The sequence below is a fragment of the Doryrhamphus excisus genome, chromosome 5, assembly GCF_030265055.1.
Source record: "Doryrhamphus excisus isolate RoL2022-K1 chromosome 5, RoL_Dexc_1.0, whole genome shotgun sequence".
NCBI lineage: Eukaryota > Metazoa > Chordata > Actinopteri > Syngnathiformes > Syngnathidae > Doryrhamphus > Doryrhamphus excisus.
Window position 1 is genome coordinate 13,971,162 of NC_080470.1, and position 20,743 is coordinate 13,991,904.

A 20,743-nucleotide genomic window follows, 5' to 3' on the forward strand; every position below is an offset into this window, starting at 1 on the left:
CCTTTTTTAAACACCCAATCACATATCTGGTGAGTTTAGCATGCGGGAAGTTACTAATAAACCAAAGGTAATCAATAGATGTTACAACAACAGGAATGAGGATCATGAAAGTGCAACAATAATAAGAATCATAACAATAATCAGCTTGAGTGGATGCTAAGAGTTAATAAGTCACCTCCCGCCTTGGCTGATTTACATGAAGAGGTCAGGCTGTGAATACACCAGCGCTCATTAGCAGCCATTAACACACACACACACACACACAACCAATGGAAGAACATGTACGCCTTCACACACACAAATGTCGGCCTACAGCATCGGCTGGCAATTTAGCAAACGTTTTTTGGACCACGTTTTAATGCCTTAACGCCTCGTGTGGACCAACAAGTTCTTCATTCATTCCAGCCCAGACACACTTGGACACACACAGTGAGGATGACACAATGAGTAATAATGGATGAGGCAAACTCCAAGTGGGTCTTTTCAAGCGCTCCACCCACTTTATTAGGTACACCTGCACAATCTGTGCTTGGCCGTGTCCTTTTTTATGGATGACGTGGGAGACAAAACTACCAGAAACTCAGCAGAAAACTCAAAAACAAAACTGAAATCTTCCCTCCTTTATTGCGGGTCAAATGGAATAATTTGGTGGTTAGGCTACAGAAAACCTGCTTACCACCTTGTAAATTAACATTACTAGAGCCCTCTAGACATGACATAACACCCCTATAATCACCTTTACACCCCTATTACCCAATATAGTAGACATAATAAGAGGAAATAAGACATTGAAAAACTGCTTGCAACCTTTTAAATATGTTACTAGAGCCCTCTAGACATGACATAACACCCCTATAGTCACCTTTACACCCCTATTACCCAATATAGCAGACATAATAAGAGGAAATAAGACATTGAAAACCTGCTTGCAACCTTTTAAATTTGTTACTAAAGCCCTCTAGACATGAAATAACACCCCTATAGTCACCTTTACACTCCTATTACCCAATATAGCAGACATAATAAGAGGAAATAAGACATTGAAAACCTGCTTTTAACCTTTTAAATGTTACTAGAGCCCTCTAGACATGACATAGCACCCCTATAGTCACCTTTACACTCCTATTATGGTATTATTATGGTAAACATAAGAGGAAATAAGTCATAGAAAACCTGTTTAATGCCTTTTAAATACACTTTTTAACATTATTAGAGCCCCCCAGAAGTGAAATAACACCCCTATAATGACCCTATACTCCTATTACCCAATATAGCAGACATAATAAGAGGAAATAAGACATTGAAAACCTGCTTGCAACCTTTTAAATATGTTACTAGAGCCCTCTAGACATGACATAACACCCCTATAGTCACCTTTACACTCCTATTACCCAATATAGTAGACACAATAAGAGGAAATAAGACATTGAAAACCTGCTTTCAACCTTTGAAATATGTTACTAGAGCCCTCTAGACATGACATAACACCCCTATAGTCACCTTTACACTGCTATTACCCAATATAGTAGACATAATAAGAGGAAATAAGACATTGAAAACCTGCTTTTAACCTTTTAAATATGTTACTAGAGCCCTCTAGACATGAATTAACACCCCTATAGTCACCTTTACACTCCTATTACCCAATATAGTAGACATAATAAGAGGAAATAAGACATTGAAAACCTGCTTTCAACCTTTTAAATATGTTACTAGAGCCCTCTAGACATGACATAGCACCCCTATAGTCCCCTTTACACTCATATTACCCAATATAGTAGACATAATAAGAGGAAATAAGGCATTGAAACCCTGTTTGCAACCTTTTAAATATGTTACTAGAGCCCTCTAGACATGAAATAACACCCCTATAGTCAACTTTACACTCCTATTGCCCAATATAGTAGACATAATAAGAGGAAATAAGACATTGAAAACCTGCTTTCAACCTTTTAAATACGTTACTAGAGCCCTCTAGACATGACATAGCACCCCTATAGTCAGTCACCTTTACACTCCTATTACCCAATATAGTAGACATAATAAAAGGAAATAAGACATTGAAAACCTGCTTGCAATCTTTTAAATATGTTACTAGAGCCCTCTAGACATGAACTAGCACCCCTATAGTCACCTTTACACTCCTATTATGGTAAACATAAGAGGAAAAAGTCATAGAAAACCTGTTTAATGCCTTTTAAATACACTTTTTAACATTATTAGAGCCCCCCAGAAGTCAAATAACACCACTATAATGACCTTATACTTCTATTACCCAATATAGCAGACATAATAAGAGGAAATAAGACATTGAAAACCTGCTTGCAACCTTTTAAATATGTTACTAGAGCCCTCTAGACATGACATAACACCCCTATAGTCACCTTTACACTCCTATTATGGTATTATTATTATTATTATGGTAAACATAAGAGGAAATAAGTCATATAAAACCTGTTTAATGCCTTTTAAATACACTTTTTAACATTATTAGAGCCCCCCAGAAGTGAAATAACACCCCTATAATGACCTTATACTCCTATTACCCAATATAGTAGACATAATTAGAGGAAATAAGACATTGAAAACCTGCTTGCAACCTTTTAAATATGCTACTAGAGCCCTCTGGACATGACATAACACCCCTATAGTCACCTTTACACTGCTATTACCCAATATAGTAGACATAATAAGAGGAAATAAGACATTGAAAACCTGCTTTCAACCTTTTAAATATGTTACTAGAGCCCTCTACACATGACATAGCACCCCTATAGTCACCTTTACACTCCTATTATAGTATTATTATTATTATTATGGTAAACATAAGAGGAAATAAGTAAACCTGTTTAATGCCTTTTAAATACACTTTTAAACATTATTAGAGCCCCCCAGAAGTGAAATAACAACCCTATAATGACCTTATACTCATATTACGCAATATAGTAGACATAAGAGGAAATAAGACATAGCAAACCTGTTTTTATTTTCTGATGATTAGAGCCCTCTAGACATGGAATAACACCCCTATAGGCACCATTACACCCCTATTACCTAGTATACGTAGTACATATAATAAGAGAAAATAAGACATAGAAAACCTGTTTTCAACCTTCAACAATATTAGAGCCCTCTAGACATAACATAACACCCCTATAGTAACTTATAATCCTATTACATGTCTATAGCAGACATAATTAGAGAAAATAAGACATATAAACCCTGTTCATGACCTTCACTTAACATAATTAGAGCCCCCTGAAATAACGCCAATATAGCCAATATAAATAATATATATAATAAGCCAATAACCAACCATGTAAATTTGCTTTTTGACATCATTAGAGCCCTCTACACATGAAATAACAACCCTATAGTCACTTACACTTCTATTACCCAATAGAGTAGACATAATCAGAAACAATAAACTATATATGACATAGAAAACCAATTTACAATATCTAAATATGCTTTTCAACATGATGAAGCATCTAGACCAGGGGTCTCAAACTCAATTTACTTGGGCTTTAGCTTTTAGCTTTAAGCTGTCATTTCTGGGTACATGAAACCATACGGCATCCATATCAAACTATTAAGGCGGGGGCCTCAAACTAGCATCCTGCGGGCCGCATTTGGCCCGCGGGCCGCAAGTTTGAGACCACTGATCTAGACCCTCTGGACTATGGAGAGGTAGGGCACCAGGGGTACCTAATGTTGTGTCCAGCAAGTTCAGTCAGAAAGGGTGACAATGAGCGGGGTGACAAACTCTGAGTGTCGAACTCCCATGGAGAAGGCGGGGGCCCGGGCTTTGTGAGCCGTAACTCTTTCCGGATGATAAGCGCCGGGTCCAGGTCTCACGGTGGCGTCTCTGGGTAAACCGTGTCGGCCCAGCATGGAAAAGGCGGGCGGTCGCGGGAGATAAACGCTGGGGTCCGTGCTGTTGTATCGGCAAGGACCCGGGGTCTTGGCCAGGTCCACGGAGGGCCCCCCCTTGCTGAAAGCGGCCGACATGGAGTAGCTGGCGCTGGCGGTCTTGTTGGGAATGTGAGAACCCATCAGGGGGGGGAGGCTGTACTTGTTGGCAGCGGGCACCGAGTCCACCGTGCGGTAGTTTGTGCGGGCGCCCATGGTGTAGGATGGGGGGCGACGCTGGAGGTTGCAAGGCGGGGCTTTTTCGGGGCTGTACGAGCCAGGGCCGGGTGTCTGGAAGACCTCCTCTGTGGGGGGAACACAAAAACCACTTTCTCTCTCTCTCTGCGGAACAGAGCCAAGGATCTCATCTTACTGGGGGCTCTGGCTCTGCCCAGGATGGAGTAGGCAGGTGTACCATCCCGTCCTAAGCGAGTCACCTTGGCGTCCACGCGGTAACGGGGCCCCGGACTGCAGTCTACACAATACACTGCACAACAAAGGACACACACCGCAGCTCCTTCAGTCCAGTGGGGACCGCCACAGATACATCTGGACCACCACTGATACACGGCACACTGACATCAAAGCTTATTCACATCAAATACACCACTATTTTAGTAGTAGTATTTGGATTATTCCCAACATTAGCAATAATATATTTAATATATATAATCATATTTATTAGCAATAATAGTATGGCCTTATTCCCATAATATTATGGGACTATTCTGATTATATTATGGCTTTATTAGTAATACGATCATGGCTTTATTCCCCTAATACTATGACTTTATAACGATTATATTATGGCCTTATTAGCAAAAATATTATGGCTTTATTCTCATAATATTATGACTTGATAAAATCCACCTTAAATGAAGTGGAATTGTTTGCATACAATAGGAGCTCCATCTAGCGGTGACATTTGTACATGACACCTTCCCGTTCACCCTTGTCCTCCAGCCTGGGTCACGTGGTCAGCAACCAACGCATCAGGTCACCTGATTGATCCTTTAATAATATAATTTTTCCTTATGATACTACCCCTTTATTCTCATAACATTAAGCTTTTTTTCTCTCAGTATTTACTATTTATTCTCCAACAATTACAGCTGTTTTTTTTTACAGAATTAAATAAATTAATTAATTAAAAATAAAATATAAGTAACTCCATTTGTTTCTCATGATGGTGGTCTTTTTTTTTTCTTTTTCCCTGATATTTCACGGAACAATATTCAGTACAATAATTCAGTAAAAATGTATGAGAAGAAAAAGTCATACTTTAAAAGGATAAAGTGGCAAATCAATGAGAAAAAAAGGAATAAAGTTGTAAAAAGAAGGTGCACATGAACGAGAATAAAATTGTTTATGTGTTATAAGAATAAAATGAATTTACTAGAAAAAAATCATCAGGAAAGTGGTACAATTCTGAGAATAGTCAGAAATTTTCCAGAAAAGAGAGAGTCATAAATAAATTATAAATATTAATAAAGAAAAAAGGTATTAAATGTATAAAAAATAAAGTGGAAGGAAAGAAGGAAAGAAGGAAGGAAGGAAAGAAGGAAAGAAGGAAAGAAGGAACGAAGGAACGAAGGAAGCAAAGAAGGAAGGAAGGAAGGAAGTAAGCAAGGAAGGAAGGAAGGAAGGAAGCAAGGAAAGAAGTAAGCAAGGAGAGAAGGAAGGAAGGAAGCAAGGAAAGAAGGAAGCAAGGAAGGAAGGAAGGAAGCAAGGAAGCAAGCAAGGAAGCAAGGAAGTAAGCAAGGAAGGTAGGAAGGAAGGAAGGAAGGAAGGAAGGAAGGAAGGAAGGAAGGAAGGAAGGAAGGAAAGAATGAAGCAAGGAAGCAAGGAAAGAAGCAAGCAAGGAAGCAAGCAAGGAAGCAAGGAAGGAAGAAATCAAGGAAGGGAGAAAGCAAGCAAGGAAGGAAGCAAGCAAGGAAGAAAGCAAGCAAGGAAGCAAGGAAGCAAGCAAGCAAGCAAGCAAGCAAGGAAGAAAGCAAGCAGGGAAGCAAGCAAGCAGGGAAGCAAGCAAGGAAGGAAGGAAGCAAGGAAGAAAGCAAGCAGGGAAGCAAGCAAGCAGGGAAGCAAGCAAGGAAGGAAGGAAGCAAGGAAGGAAGGAAGCAAGGAAGGAAGGAAGCAAGGAAGGAAGCAAGGAAGGAAGGAAGGAAGGAAGTAGTCATGGTTACGGTTGTCGCTCATCCTGGCGTGGAAGGAGTAGGCGGGGCTGGTCTGTTTGGTGAAGTCGTGGCCGACGAAGCCGATGGTGGGAGGAAGCCCGTATCGGCCCGGTCCGGGTCCTGGAAGCACACGGACACAAAGGTAGTACGGTCCTTCCACGTGGAGAATCATCCATGATTGACAGGTGCTCCCCAAAGCTCTTCTCCACCAACCGCACCCTCCCGCCAGAAAAAGCGTCTAAAGTTGTATGCCGAGCCTTCCAGGGAGTTTTTCTTCTGGTACGACGAGGTGTTAACGGCGCCATCTAGCGTACACTCTGGGTAGCCAAATAAATTGTGTCCGTGTGAGAACGCTTCAGATGGCTCCAACTGACCTTTCTCTTTGCCTGCAATGGCCGGGTAGTGTTTCTCCATGGGGGGAGCAGGAAGCATGGAGTCAATGAGCCAAAGATGAACACCACAAAGATGCTAACCGCAAAGATAAACCTATGACCCTCCGTCTGTGCTCCCTCCCCACCTCACCGGGGGAAGGCATAGTGCTGTTCACAAACACTGCTGTAATCTTATAGCCTGACCCCCCCCCCCCCCCTTTCACTTTCTCCCCTTGTAATGTCACTCAGCAGCCATCCTGGGGTTACATGCCTCCTATGGCGAGTACTCATATCACAGCCCGCTTTCATCTTTACTTAGCATGTACTGTATATATATGTTCCTCCTGCAGGTGGGGGTTTTTGCTGGCTTTTCTTATGATATTTATAATTTATAATGTTTCTTCTGGTAATATGATGATTAGATTGCCTTCCCAACTTAATTTCCCCAAAATGACAACTTTATTTTGTTTTTTTAACTTAGAAAAAAATCATATTTCAACTCCAGGCTACTAAAAATCATTCTTTTGTCTTTTGCCCCCCCTCCCCCCATGGACCCACACAGTGGGGTCAAGGACTAGTCTCCATGAGTGACATAGGAAGAAAAGAAGCATGAATGTTTAACAGGCTGCAACTCTCTCCTGGATGCTGGCGCTTAGGTAACCCTAAACGCTGTTCTGTCGTGACGCATGGATGCTACACACGGCTAGCGTAACGTACGTACACACGCCTTTTTTGCTCTGGATAATGTTGAGGAGCCACTCAACTGTTTTGTACGGAAGTACATTGCAGACAGGAAATCGTCATCTCCAGCTGCAGCAAAGCCTTACTTCTACTTTTCTGATGGTGGAGTCGTGAACACTGACCTTAAGTGAGACAAGTGAGGCCTGCAATTCTTTGGATGTTGTTGTGGGGTCTTTTGTGACCTCTCGGATGAGTCGTGGCTGCGCTCTTGAGGGAATTTTGGTTGGTTCGCATCTCCTGGGAAGGTTCACCACTGCTCCATGTTTTGGTCATTTGTGGATAATGGCTCTCACTGTGGTTGGCTGCACTGTTAGAAATGTTCCTGTAGAAAAAAGGTAAACATCTGGCAGCAGGTTGCTATTATGTTACTGCAAAATTAACATCTTTTTACCATCACTGAAATGTACGGTTTTGTACTGTTCATGAAAACTACAGTATGAACTGTTTTAAAATTACTTTCACAGTATTTTACAATCAAATGACTATTTAGTTGTATTATTTATACATTTTAATAAACTATTTTGAAAAATGTAATCAGTTCAGACATAAACAGTCATATGATTACATACAATTAAAGGCACCGTTGTTAAGAAAAACATATTAATAGGTTTGACAAAATGACTGTTTGAACCTGGCTGCATAAACAGAAGGCAAAGCATCATAAAATGTCCTTTGTGAATGAAGAAGATAATCATTGATTTTTCAATCTGTGATCACAGTGTAAGAGAAAAAAACTACATAGCTTCTTATTGCACTTGAAAACATGCAGAACAAATGAGTTTTAAACAACTGCTGACAAAACACAGAGACAGAGAAATGAAACGAAAATAGTGTAATAAGTAAAAGCACTTGGAGTAAAACATATTGATTTGATCCACTTTATGCTGTATTGAACATACTATATTACCCAGCCTTAAGGCATATCAGTTCATAAAAAATAAATAATAAATAAACACATTTTTAAAATAAAATAAAAAATAAAAATATCAGAGAGAGAGAGAATAAAGAGGGGTTCAAACTACTGTATTACCCAACCTTAAGGCATATCAGTTAATAAAAAATAAAAATAAAAATAAAAAAACACATTTTTAAAATTAAAAAATAAAATAAAAATATCAGAGAGAGAGAGAAGAAAAGAGGGGTTCAGACTACTGTATTACCCAGCCTTACGGCATATCAGTTAATAAAAGATAAAAAACATTAAAAAAAACAAATTTGTTTAATAAAAAATAAAATTAAACAATAAAATTAAAATATCAGAGAGAGAGAAGAAAAGAGGGGTTCAGACTACCCAGCCTTAAAAATATCAGTTAATAAAAAAAAATAATAAAACATTTAAAAAACACATTTTTAAATAAAAAAAATAAGAAAAAATAAAATAAAATAAAAATATCTGAGAGAAAGAAGAAAAGAGGGGTTCAGACTACTGTATTACCCAGCCTTAAGGCATATTCAGTTAATAAAAAAAATAAAAAAAATAACACATTTTTAATAAAAAAAAATAAAATAAAAATATCAGAGAGAAAGAGAGAGAAGAAAAGAGGGGTTCTGACTACTGTATTACCCAGCCTTAAGGCATATCAGTTAATAAAAAAAATAAAAATAAAATAACACATTTTTTTAATAAAAAATTAAATAAAAATATCAAAGAGAGAGAAGAAAACAGGGGTTCTGACTACTGTATTACCCAGCCTTAAGGCATATCAGTTAATAAAAAAAATAAAAATAAAATAACACATTTTTAAAATAAAAAATAAAATAAAAAATAAAATAAAAATATCAGAGAGAGAGAGAGAAGAAAAGAGGGGTTCAGACTACTGTATTACCCAGCCTTAAGGCATATCAGTTAATAAAAAAAACCCAACACATTTCTTAAATAAAAAATAAAAATAAAATAAAAATATCAGAGAGAGCGAAGAAAAGAGGGGTTGAGACGACTATGTAAAGGATAGAGATGAAGGAAAAAGAGTCAGTAACACTGAGAGGAAGAGGCAGAGACAATTAGAAGATTGAGACAAACTGGTGTTTTGACAAATTCATGAATGGGATTGCGTCATCTCACCATCTCAAATGAAGTCCCAGTCAAAGTCTCCTGTCAAAGAGCGGACACGCGTGGGTTGCCCGTTTTCTTGGATACAACTTTGCCATGTACAGTCTTGGTGCCTCTCTCCGGGTTTATTCCAGTGAAACTCCTGAAAAATGATTGTGTTTATTCAATTTATAAAAATAAAGTTGTTGAAGCCAATCAGATTAATAACACAATGAAGGCAGAGAATGTATAGATGTAGGATCGAAAACATAAGAAAAATTCAGGTTCTATGAATTTAAGTATCTAACCCAGTGGTGGGCAAACTACGGCCCGGGGGCCACATCCGGCCTGCCAAGTGTGTGAATATGGCCCCTCCGTTCTTTCCATTTAAACTCAACATACAACCTTTGAAATGAAAATGAAAATGAAACAAATAAATAAAAATAAAAATAAAAATAAAAATAAAAATAAAAATAAAAATAAAAATAAAAATAAAAATAAAAATAAAAATAAAAATAAAAATAAAAATAAAAATAAAAATAAAAATAAAAATAAAAATAAAAATAAAAATAAAAATAAAAATAAAAATAAAAATAAAAATAAAAATAAAAATGTGAATATGGCCCCTCCGTTCTTTCCATTTAAACTCAACATACAACCTTTGAAATGAAAATGAAAATGAAACAAATAAATAAAAATAAAAATAAAAATAAAAATAAAAATAAAAATAAAAATAAAAATAAAAATAAAAATAAAAATAAAAATAAAAATAAAAATAAAAATAAAAATAAAAATAAAAATAAAAATAAAAATAAAAATAAAAATAAAAATAAAAATAAAAATAAAAATAAAAATGCACTTTACATCAAATAAACGATCTCAAAGCGCACATATAGCAGATTGCATGACACTTTCGCAGATACAATAATTGGTGGACTGTTATGTGTAAAAAATAAAAGTAATTTACATAAACAATGCGGCCCGCTAGTCAAAAGGTTTGCCCACCCCTAACCTCTGGGTGAACCTTCTTGGTACTGGAGTTTAAAGGTGTAGAAGGTGGAAAATAAGTCAATAAGCCCCGTCATGAACGTGGCCTGAATCCCCTCACATACAATATGTCCCAATAATCAATCTAAATAAAAATGAACAGTAAATTGAGATGATGCACAATGCAAGGTGGAGAAACAATCACGGTTACGGCAAAGCAAATCTTCAGTACTTCATTTGTGATCCAATACTTACCTTGAAAATGATCTTGCCTTTGATAATAATCTTGCATTTGAATCTCAACTGACACGCAACAATTTGCATGCACTGTAGTCTTATATATATTATATTATAGTCTTATATATAATGTTCGTCTGATTCAACTGTTGAAGTGACTTACATCCATAGACTGTAAAATGTTTACACGAGGCTATCATAAAGCTTCAATTTATGATAGCTGAATTCATTGGCAACATGCAGGTGTCAACACACATTAACTTAGTTATCATCTTGGAAAATTTAGCTAGCTGCTAAATCAAATAAAATTGCTCCTCACCAAATAATTAGTAAGATGGAGATGGATCAGGAAAGGCGAGTATCTTGCTTCACATTTGCAGCTCAGTTGATGCACTTCCCAGAATGCAAAAAATACTGTATGATACAGTTAGTTAAGATGATTTCATGGTAAAGTGCTGTTTTTTTTTAAGAAATACATGACAGTTCTGTTAAAAAACAGTAAATGGGGTGTAATTTAACAGATTGTCTTTAGTATTAACATTTTCAACATTCAACATTTTTTTAAACACCATAATAATGGTGAAATCCTGCTGTAAATATACAGCAATTATTTACAGTGTGGAGTCCCAAAGCTCTAGAAATGGCGTCATAGCCTTTTTCACACTGGTAGAGCTCAATTCATCTCAGTTATGTTTTCAACAAGGGCCATGTAGCTCTGGATTTCTTTGTGTTGTCATTGACTAATGTTTACATTTATTTGATGACTTTGTTTTCCATATTTCCAAGATTTAGTCATTGGATAAAATTGGCTTTTTGGTACATTTAAACTGTATAATTCCTTAAAAACATATGTTTTACTAAATTGCCAAAGGTAAAACAGCATTTAAGGACGTATAATAGTGTAATAATAATAATAATTGCCAGTACACTCCGATCTGGAATAACCCTGATATATTGCTTAAAAAAAAACATTGGATTTTACAACATGGCATGACAAAGGAATAAGTTGCTTGGAAAATATCATAAGGGGGGGAAAGTTTGTGTCATTCACTTACCTTGTTACACAGTATGGGTTAAGCCAGAATACATTTCTTGAATACTCACAAATTAAATCCATAATTAGAGCTAGGTTTCGTAACATATCTTGGGAAAGCTATCCCACCATTGACAAATTCTTAAACGTATCCGCTCCCCAAACATTATCCAAGTTGTACATTCTTTTGTCAAAGTGTGACAACACCGTTGGGGTTCCAGTCTCCAAATGGAACCTAGATTTATCTACAAGCTGTGACCCTGAGTTCTGGAAGCAAATATGCCTTAATTCGTTCCGTTTAATCAAAAATCCCAACCTACAGTTGGTTCAGTTCAAAACCATTCATAGAGTACACTACACAGGGCAGAGAATGTTTAAAATGGGTCTAACCGACTCCAACATCTGTGTATACTGCCCAGATCATGTAGTAGATGATTATTTACACTCCATGTGGGCATGTGCCCCCATTAGTAATTTCTGGCAAGCAGTGTGCGAGGACCTTTCTTTGGCACTTGGGACCTCTATTCCTTCCTCACCTGTATTATGCTTGTTGGGTGATCTTTCTACAGTCAACGTAGAAACAAATCACACACAACTCCTCATCACAGCGTTAAGCATTGCCAAGAAAACCATTCTTATCAATTGGAAATCCCAAAAAAAACTGAACATAGCCTTTTACAAAAATCTTCTGTTAGATCATATAGCAATTGAGAGAATGTCTGCTGAATCCAAAGAACAACTGTCAGAATTTCAATCTATATGGGCTCCAATAATTAATCTCTTAAATTAATCTCTTAATGTAATTCTCGAAGGGCTAAGTGTGCCTGTCTCTGCCCCTGGCGGTCTCGTTCCTCTGGTTTGGGGCATGGTCTTGGTCGCCGGGTTGCCCTGGCGTCTGGGGGGTGAGCGGGTGGGTGCCGTGTATCTCTGTCCCTTCCTGCTGGGCTGACCCCCTGGAGGTTCTGGTGGGGGTTGGTGGGGGGCTGTCCGGATCTGGGGATGGGGCGTGGGTGGGGGTGGTGGTGGTCGTCCCGGGGGTGGTGCAGGCCGTCCCTCGGGGTGGTGGGTAGACGGGGAGCCGCATCCTGTGGGTGGTGGGCGCCTGCTGCTGCTGGGGGGGGCCTGTGTGCGTCCGGTGGCGCTGGTTCCTCCGCGGCCTCCCTCTCCCCTGGGGTTGGGCCGGGTTTGCCCTGGGTGCTCTGGCCTGGCTATTGTGTGGGACCGTGGGGTGTGGGCATGGGAGGCTTTGGCCCTGCCCTTGGTGTGGGCACGGGTGGTTATACCCCGCTGCCCTTGCAGAGCCTTCCCCCTTAGGTATGTATATGGCTATATATGTGTGTGTGTAGGTATGCATGTATATATCTATTATTATCATATCTAAAATAGCTAAAAGATCTAAATTATTAGAAAATATATTTTATATAAATTATTATATATTAAGTATCAATAGTAGTATCATTATTATACATACATAACTATCAATAAATATTATTACTATTATTATTATTATTATTACTATTATTGTTATTATTATTGTTATTATTATTATTATTATTATTATTATTATTATTATTACTATTATTATTATGATTATTATTATTACTATCAATTACTTTACTTTATTTTTATTTTTTATTTATTATTTTTATTCTCAATTTTAATTTTTGTGTATGGTAGGTGTATGGCCCCGGGTGGGGCGCCTGGTAAGCTCATACGGGAGGGGGGGTCTCGTTTGTGCAGCTTGGGCTCTGGGTGGGGAGGTGCGGTGCTGGGGTGGGGCATTACCTGCTTCTCTCCCTTCGGTAGGGGGATGGCTGGGTTGTGGTGGATGTGGGGCGGGCGGGTGGGGGGGCTGGCTGTGGGTGCGTGGGTAGCGGGGCGGATAGCGGTGGGGGTGGTGCTCTGCGCGGCGCGGGCCGGGATTAGCGGGGGGCTTGCTTGGGGGGCGGGGTGGTGGGCTCTGGGTCGTGGGGGGGCCTCGACCAAGGGTTGGGGGGTGGGGCTGGCCGGTGGCTCACGGGCGGCCCCTGCTATTTGCCGGTGTCTGGTTGGCCCCTTCTGTCTCCGGTCTGGTGGCGGTCTTCCCGCCTCCGGGGTGTCCTACTTGGCGGGTCCGTGGGTGGCTGTGGTGGAGGGTGGGACTGGGGGGGCATTCACTTTTTGCGGCTGTTGGAGTGTCGTCTGCCTGGTGGGCTCTGCTACCTGGTGTGTGTGTCTCTGTCCCGCCCTGGCACTCTTGGCTCACGAGCCCGGGGGGCGGGGTTGGGCTCTTCCCCGTGCGGGTCCCGGTTCTCCTGCGGTCTCTGTGGTGTCACTCCCTGGGCTGCCATGGTGACGGATGTGTTGCCGGGGCGCGGTTCCTGCTGTTCTGGTGGTTGTAGGAGCTGCCTCGGGGCGTGTGGTTTGTCCGCGGCTCCTGGTGGTCCGGGGGTGGCGTAGCTGGCTCAATCTCTGGTGGGGCCCTCCGGGGGGGAGCTGGCAGGCCGGACTGGCCGCCACGATGGGCTGGGTGGGGCTCGTGGTTGGTCCTGTGGCCCAGGGCTTGCTCCGGGCGGCTGGCTTGCCCGGTTCACACAATGGCACAATACCATCTTCACACACACAGGTGTAGCGGGCTGGACCGGAGAGCCTACTGCCTACCCCCGCGATTGGCCCGCTGGCTGCTGGGGCTTGGCGGCTCGCTCGGGGTGCCCTGGGCTGCAGGATATTTTGGTCTGGTCTGCCTGGCCTTCCTGGGGGTCCCGCTGGAACCAGCTGACGCCGGGGCTTGCCCTGGTGTCATGGTTGGCGCTACCTCCCTGGATCTGTCCTGGGTCGCGGGCGCCAACGTGCCCTTGGGGGGGCGTTCACCGGCCTCCAGGCAGTGGGGTCCACACTGCTGGTGGCCTGAAGTCTACGGTGGTGGCTTGGGGTTGTTGCGCTGTGGTGGCTGCTGCGGGGACCGGGCTGTGTGTTGGGAGGGGACCTGATCCTGCTCGTGGGGACGGGGGCCTGGGTGGCGTGTGGGGATGGGGAGCATGCTCCTCGGGGTGGGGCCTGCTGGGGGGGCGGTGCTCTTTCGGGCGTTTGGGTGTCTGCTGCCACTGGTCCTCTGCTCTGCCGCATCGCTGTCCCTGTCTTTGCCCATCCCCAGTCTTGCCTTAGGGCTCGTCGGGGATGGTTCTCCGGTACGTGGGCGGAGCGCTGCTGGTTCTGGGGGCGGGGGGGGGGGGGGGGGGGGGGGCTGGCCCTCCCGGTGGATGGTGGGGTCCGTCGGTGGCCTTGCGCTGGTCTTAACTCCTCGGCTCTGGTGCTTGGCCTCCCCGTGACTTGGAGCTATGGCTCTCCCTCACGGGGGTGAGCTGCCCGGCGGATGTCGGCCGGCGCAGTGGAGCGCCTCACCACTCGCCTGCTCGCCCCCTCCGCTTGCTCATGTGCGGGCCTCCTCCCCTCGCCCGCTCCTTTGTCTGCCACACTGCCGTAGCCCTGATGCCGTGGTCGAGGGGAGTCTGGGGGTGCTATGCCTTGGCGGTCCGTACCTCCCTGGGCTCGGGGCCTGGTTGTGGGTCTGGGACCCCTGGGTCCCCCGCCCTGTGATGCCCCGGACTCCCCACCCGGGGACGTCCACAGCATGTGTGTGTATTGAGTGGATGGGGTGTGCATGTGTCTGAGTTTATTTTATGTATTTATTGTTTTAAATACTTAGATAAATAATGATTAGTTTTATTATAATTATATATATATATATATATGTATATGTGTGGGTGTGTATGTGGGTATATGGCCATGTAGATATACGGGGGGGGGGCTCTGCGGGGGTCTGGCGTAGGGCGTTCCATCTCAACCGCCCGGTCCTCCATGGGGCAGTGTGCCCGGGCCTCTTCTGTCCTGGCCGGGGCGGTCCTATGTCAGTGGTCGGGCCTGGGGTTACCTGGGGCGGGCCTGGTTCTGCTTCCTGGGGGTGTGTGGGGGGCGGGAGGCGGTGCCTCCGGCCGTGGACGGGCTCCCTTCCGGCTGGCGGGGGCGCCCCTGTGCCCACGGGTGTGTGGCCTTCGATGCCCTTCTGTCCTAGTGGGGTATGGTCTCCCGCTGGTCTCGGGGGTGCGGCTCTCCTCCGGCCTGCTGGCGCCCTGTTGCCGGTTGGGATTGCTCCTCCATGGCCTCTTGCTGGTCTCTTCGGGGAGTAGCTTCGGGGGCGGGTCTTGGGGAGTCGGCCCTGGCTTTGCCCACACCCACGGGGCCGGAGGATCTCTGGCGGTGGTGGCTTGACCTGGCTGCGCGGGGCGGGGTTTGCTGGGTGGTAGAAGGCAGTCTCTCTCCTTTTGTCATTCTCAGTGACAATTACACATTCACACACTCGCATTCACATACACAACACACCTCCATATGGGCACTCACAGCACATGGGTGCTTCTCTATACAATCTACTATCTTATCCCTGATGTTTATATAGTATTGGTACAGTGGGGCAAAAAAGTATTTAGTCAGCCACCAATTGTGCAAGTTCTCCCACTTAAAAAGATGAGAGAGGCCTGTAATTTTCATCATAGGTACGCTTCAACTATGAGAGACAAAATGAGAAAAAAAAATCCAGATAATCATATTGTTTGATTTTTAAAGAATTTATTTGCAAATCATGGTGGAAAATAAGTATTTGGTCAAAAACAAAAGTTCATCTCAATACTTTGTGATATACCCTTTGTTGGCAATGACAGAGATCAAACGTTTTCTGTAACTCTTCACAAGATTTTCACACACTGTTGTAGGTATTTTGGCCCATTCCTCCATGCAGATCGCCTCTAGAGCAGTGATGTTTAGGGGCTGTCGCTGGGCAACACGGATTTTCAACTCCCTCCAAAGATTTTCTATGGGGTTGAGATCTGGAGACTGGCTAGGCCACTCCAGGACCTTGAAATGCTTCTTATGAAGCCACTCCTTCGTTGCCCGGGCGGTGTGTTTGGGATCGTTGTCATGCTGAAAGACCCAGCCACGTTTCATCTTCAGTGCCCTTGCTGATGGAAGAAGGTTTTCATTCAGAATCTCACGATACATGGCCCCATTCATTCTCCCATTTACACGGATCAGTTGTCCTGGTCCCTTTGCAGAAAAACAGCCCCAGAGCATGATGTTTCCACCCCCATGCTTCACAGTAGGTGTGGTGTTGTTTGGATGCAACTCAGCATTCTTTCTCCTCCAAACACGACGAGTTGAGTTGATACCAAAAAGTTCTATTTTGGTTTCATCTGACCATATTACATTCTCCCAATCCTCTTCTGGATCATCCAAATGCTCTCTAGCAAACTTCAGACGGGCTTGGACATGTACTGGCTTCAGCAGGGGGACACGTCTGGCACTGCAGGATTTGAGTCCCTGGCGGCGGAGTGTGTTACTTATGGTAGCCTTCGTTAATATGGTCCCAGCTCTCTGCAGGTCTTTCACTAGGTCCCCCCGTGTGGTTCTGGGATTTTTGCTCACCGTTCTTGTTATCATTTTGACCCCACGGGGTGAGATCTTGCGTGGAGCCCCAGATCGAGGGAGATTATCGGTGGTCTTGTAGGTCTTCCATTTTCTCACAATTGCTCCCACAGTTGATTTCTTCACACCAAGCTGCTTAACTATTGCAGATTCAGTCTTCCCAGCCTGGTGCAGGTCTACAATTTTGTTTCTGATGTCCTTTGACAGCTCTTTGGTCTTGGCCATAGTGGAGTTTGGAGTGTGACTGTCTGAGGTTGTGGACAGGTGTCTTTTATACTGATAACCAGTTCAAACAGGTGCCATCAATACAGGTAACGAGTGGAGGACAGAGGAGCTTCTTAAAGAAGAACTTACAGGTCTGTGAGAGCCACAAATCTTGCTTGTTTGTAGGTGACCAAATACTTATTTTCCACCATGATTTGCAAATAAATTCTTTAAAAATCAAACAATGTGATTATCTGGATTTTTTTTTCTCATTTTGTCTCTCATAGTTGAAGCGTACCTATGATGAAAATTACAGGCCTCTCTCATCTTTTTAAGTGGGAGAACTTGCACAATTGGTGGCTGACTAAATACTTTTTTGCCCCACTGTATGCTATTATTACAGTAATAATGATGTCAAGCAGTGAGATTTTAATTACTGTAACTGTATGGTTGCAATTGTGTTTACTATCATGGGTCATGTCTTCATCGTTACTATTGCTACTGGTAAGTTGGACTGTTTCATTTCACTGATATCATCTCCAGTGTGACCCTTAGCCATCATTGACATTTAACTGTTCTGTTTGTCACTATTGTTGTTTTGGGAATTCTTGTTGCTGCTGTTTTTGTCTCTCCCTCTACTGCCCCCCCCCCCCCCCCCCCACCTTTCTCTTCTCTCTTCTTCTTTTCTATTCTTCTTCTTGCTCCGGTCCAGTCGCCCCAAATGGCATAACAAAAACATCAAATAACGGCAAATAAAATTTCATGGTACAGGGAAGTTGTAGCCAACACCTTTCCTGACACAGAGCAAATCTGTCTAGCATGTAAGGGCATTTAGATCAACAATACTATCTGCCCCAATGGCTGGACGGGACAAAAAATAAATAAATAAATAAATAAATAAAAAATAAGGACGTATAATATAAAATCTAAACATATTGTTTCTTTCGAAAATATTGCACAGTAGATGTAGATGTTTACGTTTCAAGGTGCATCTACGTAATCAACCAGCAGGTGGCGGTCGTGCAGCTCTACAGAGTCAAACCGCCAAGGAAGAACCCAATGCGTCCTTAAAGTTATTCGACTCTTCTGATTGGCTAGAACATCCTGTCTTTGATGGTGTACTACTTTTTGCACCAATCAGGAGAAAGCGCGGCGCCGTTGCTCGTTTGAATCATCAGACGCGGAACTCCTCATTCGGACATTCGACAGCAGTCTGTCAGCATCGCTCTCGTCCTCCGAGCACAACTTATCTTGTTCAAAACAGCGACTTTTACTCGACATTTTACCGCAAATAAAATGTCCAAGAAGGAGATTTACTACTCTGACAAGTACAACGACGACGCCTTCGAGTACAGGTAATGGCTGCTAAGCTAACTGGCCGCGTCGTAGCAGCGACTCATTTTTAACGTTTCTCGGCTACCTCCGTCGACAAAATGTCATTTTCACCTGTTGCCTTTGTTCTGAAATAAATAATAGTTGTTTTGTTGGTACGCAAACGGCGTGTCCTTTGTAAATAAAGTTGTGTTTCCCCCTCCTCAAAGGCATGTGGTGCTACCGAAGCAGCTGTCCAAGCTAGTACCTCCAACTCACCTGATGTCCGAAGACGAATGGCGGGGCCTCGGCGTCCAGCAGAGCCAAGGGTGGATCCACTACATGATCCACAAACCGGGTGAGGAACCGGAAGCACACGTTAGATCGACTCTGCCGTCGATACCAGCTCTTTAGGCTCCAAAATCGGCACTCAAATGAAAATATCGATAGTCATTGCAGGTCATGTCTGTGTGTCCTGTCAATCAAGTTTTTAAAGATTTATCATTGAAATGCTTTATTTGTATTGTTCAAAATACAATTTGTACGCCCTTTTCAGTTGTATATTAATTGGCTATAATGTAAATCAGGATAATTTGTAATATTGAATGCTGTAAATGAATAATTTATTAAATAACTTTTTTAAATTTGAACAGACATTAGGTGAATTAGCACAAGGAATTGTCTCAGTATCGCCGATACCAGTCTGAATTTTACTCAAACTCGGCGGTATCGCTGTCCCCTGTATACATGACCACGCCCACTTGTGGTATCCAACTCTCGGCTCCCAAACTGCCGCCTGATTTTTGACAAAAATGTCAATGAATTGAGATTTTTTTGGGGGGCGGGCGATTACCGGCACTCGTGGTGTCAGGGGTGACAGTTCACAAGTTGCACAGACTTGAAATTTCTCACACAGCAACATGCCCCGCTATGAAACAATCTCTAACTTATTTGGCTAAATGGCCACCAAATTAATTTGAGTGGTTGGTTGAAAGGCAGAATGGGTGGGGCTTGGCAACCACTTATTCGTGCAGTGATGATAAAACTTTATGTATACAGCAAGCCAATGTCATGCCTCACAAACAGCAGTCATGACCGATTGTGTTTCTTCCACAGAGCCCCACATCCTGCTCTTTAGAAGACCCCTGGCCAAGGATTAATCTGGAACGCCTCCTGTTTTCTATCGTTGGAGACCTTTCTCGCCAACGTCTACTGTATACACCATTTTATTTATGTCTCATAGGGTTATTGTTTGCTCTTTCAAGTTCCTTTCATTTGCAGAGAAAGTGTGATGGCTGTTGGTCGGGGGTGTCCGTTTGATTGCCCGAGGTATATTATAAAAAAAACAATTTGTTCTTAAGATATGTTTAGCTCAGATGTACATTGACTTACATTGTAGTGCTTTTAAGCATACTGGATGTACAAAATGTATCAAAGTACCCCACTCATGTCCTTTGATTCTTATATAGGCCAAAAAAGTTTGGACACCCCTGGCGTGGAAGGATGTGAAGCTTCAGTTGTACAGTTTTAACATGAAAAATGTTTTGTCCATACCTTTTTTTTTTTTGGTCTTTGTAAATATTTTTTTTTTTACTTGACCCTGAATAAAAATGCATTGTTGCATGAAACGTGCTTGAAGAGAGTAACGGTTAATCGTCTCCATATGGTGAAGTGGGCGTGCAGTAACAGTTCAGTTACAGCTGACAAACTGCTGCACAGCTCAACGGATAAAATGTCCCCTAAAATTGCTGCTAAAATGCAATATGTTTATATTGTCATCTTTTAGATTGATGTTTTGAAACCGACGTTTGAACAGACGACAAATGAAACGACACAAAGTTTTGATTAGTGGGTTATGTCTCCCTCTAGTGGCTTACATTTGCTACACCAGCTAAATCACTAAATTGAGTACTTGACACGCGAAAAAAATGTATGTCTGGTCAATTTGAAAAATCAGTATTGTAGAATAAAGATGACAATTGATGTATTTTGAAATACACAACAAATAATTTCTATAAAATAATTAATTGAAGTTATTTATAACCCTTGAGATATCGAAGCAGAGGGGTGATTTACAATATCGGAATGCAAAAAGAGAAAGAGGACAGAATCATAAAATAGATGTAAATGGTATTTTAAATAATAAAAAAAATATATAATTAAAATAAATAATCAATGATTCAGAACTACTTTAAGAATGAAAACAATTCGCAAGCTCCGTTTCCGATCGGTCATACGCATTACGTTAAACGACGGATTTATGGATATATTGATATTTCAGCACATCGCT

The 20,743-nt window shown here is 42.1% G+C and overlaps 2 protein-coding genes across 2 annotated transcripts; one reads left to right on the plus strand and one right to left on the minus strand.

Moving 5' to 3' along the window:
- Positions 1-3,583: 3,583 nt before the first annotated feature.
- Positions 3,584-6,605, minus strand: cimap1d (CIMAP1 family member D). Its single transcript, XM_058073510.1, has 4 exons — positions 6,461-6,605; positions 6,096-6,206; positions 4,286-4,399; positions 3,584-4,217 (listed from the first exon to the last, which is right to left on the minus strand). The coding sequence occupies exons 1-4, from the start codon at positions 6,516-6,518 to the stop codon at positions 3,730-3,732; spliced, it is 771 nt and encodes a 256-aa protein (XP_057929493.1). The 5' UTR covers positions 6,519-6,605; the 3' UTR covers positions 3,584-3,729.
- An 11,684-nt stretch (positions 6,606-18,289) lies between these two features.
- On the plus strand, positions 18,290-20,092 carry cks2 (CDC28 protein kinase regulatory subunit 2). Its single transcript, XM_058073385.1, has 3 exons — positions 18,290-18,497; positions 18,684-18,811; positions 19,570-20,092. The coding sequence occupies exons 1-3, from the start codon at positions 18,439-18,441 to the stop codon at positions 19,611-19,613; spliced, it is 231 nt and encodes a 76-aa protein (XP_057929368.1). The 5' UTR covers positions 18,290-18,438; the 3' UTR covers positions 19,614-20,092.
- The last annotated feature ends 651 nt before the right edge of the window (positions 20,093-20,743 follow it).

Bases quoted from the DNA above. Each gene is read 5' to 3' on its own strand.
- cimap1d (XM_058073510.1), bottom strand. From the start codon at position 6,518: ATGCTTCCTGCTCCCCCCATGGAGAAACACTACCCGGCCATTGCAGGC. The intron at 6,207-6,460 runs GTCAGTTGGAGC...GTGTGCTTCCAG, and splicing joins CATTGCAGGCAAAGAGAAAG to GACCCGGACCGGGCCGATAC. The intron at 4,400-6,095 runs GTAACCATGACT...TTTGTTGTGCAG, and splicing joins CGCCAGGATGAGCGACAACC to TGTATTGTGTAGACTGCAGT.
- cks2 (XM_058073385.1), top strand. From the start codon at position 18,439: ATGTCCAAGAAGGAGATTTACTACTCTGACAAGTACAACGACGACGCC. The intron at 18,498-18,683 runs GTAATGGCTGCT...CCCTCCTCAAAG, and splicing joins GACGACGCCTTCGAGTACAG to GCATGTGGTGCTACCGAAGC. The intron at 18,812-19,569 runs GTGAGGAACCGG...TTTCTTCCACAG, and splicing joins CTACATGATCCACAAACCGG to AGCCCCACATCCTGCTCTTT.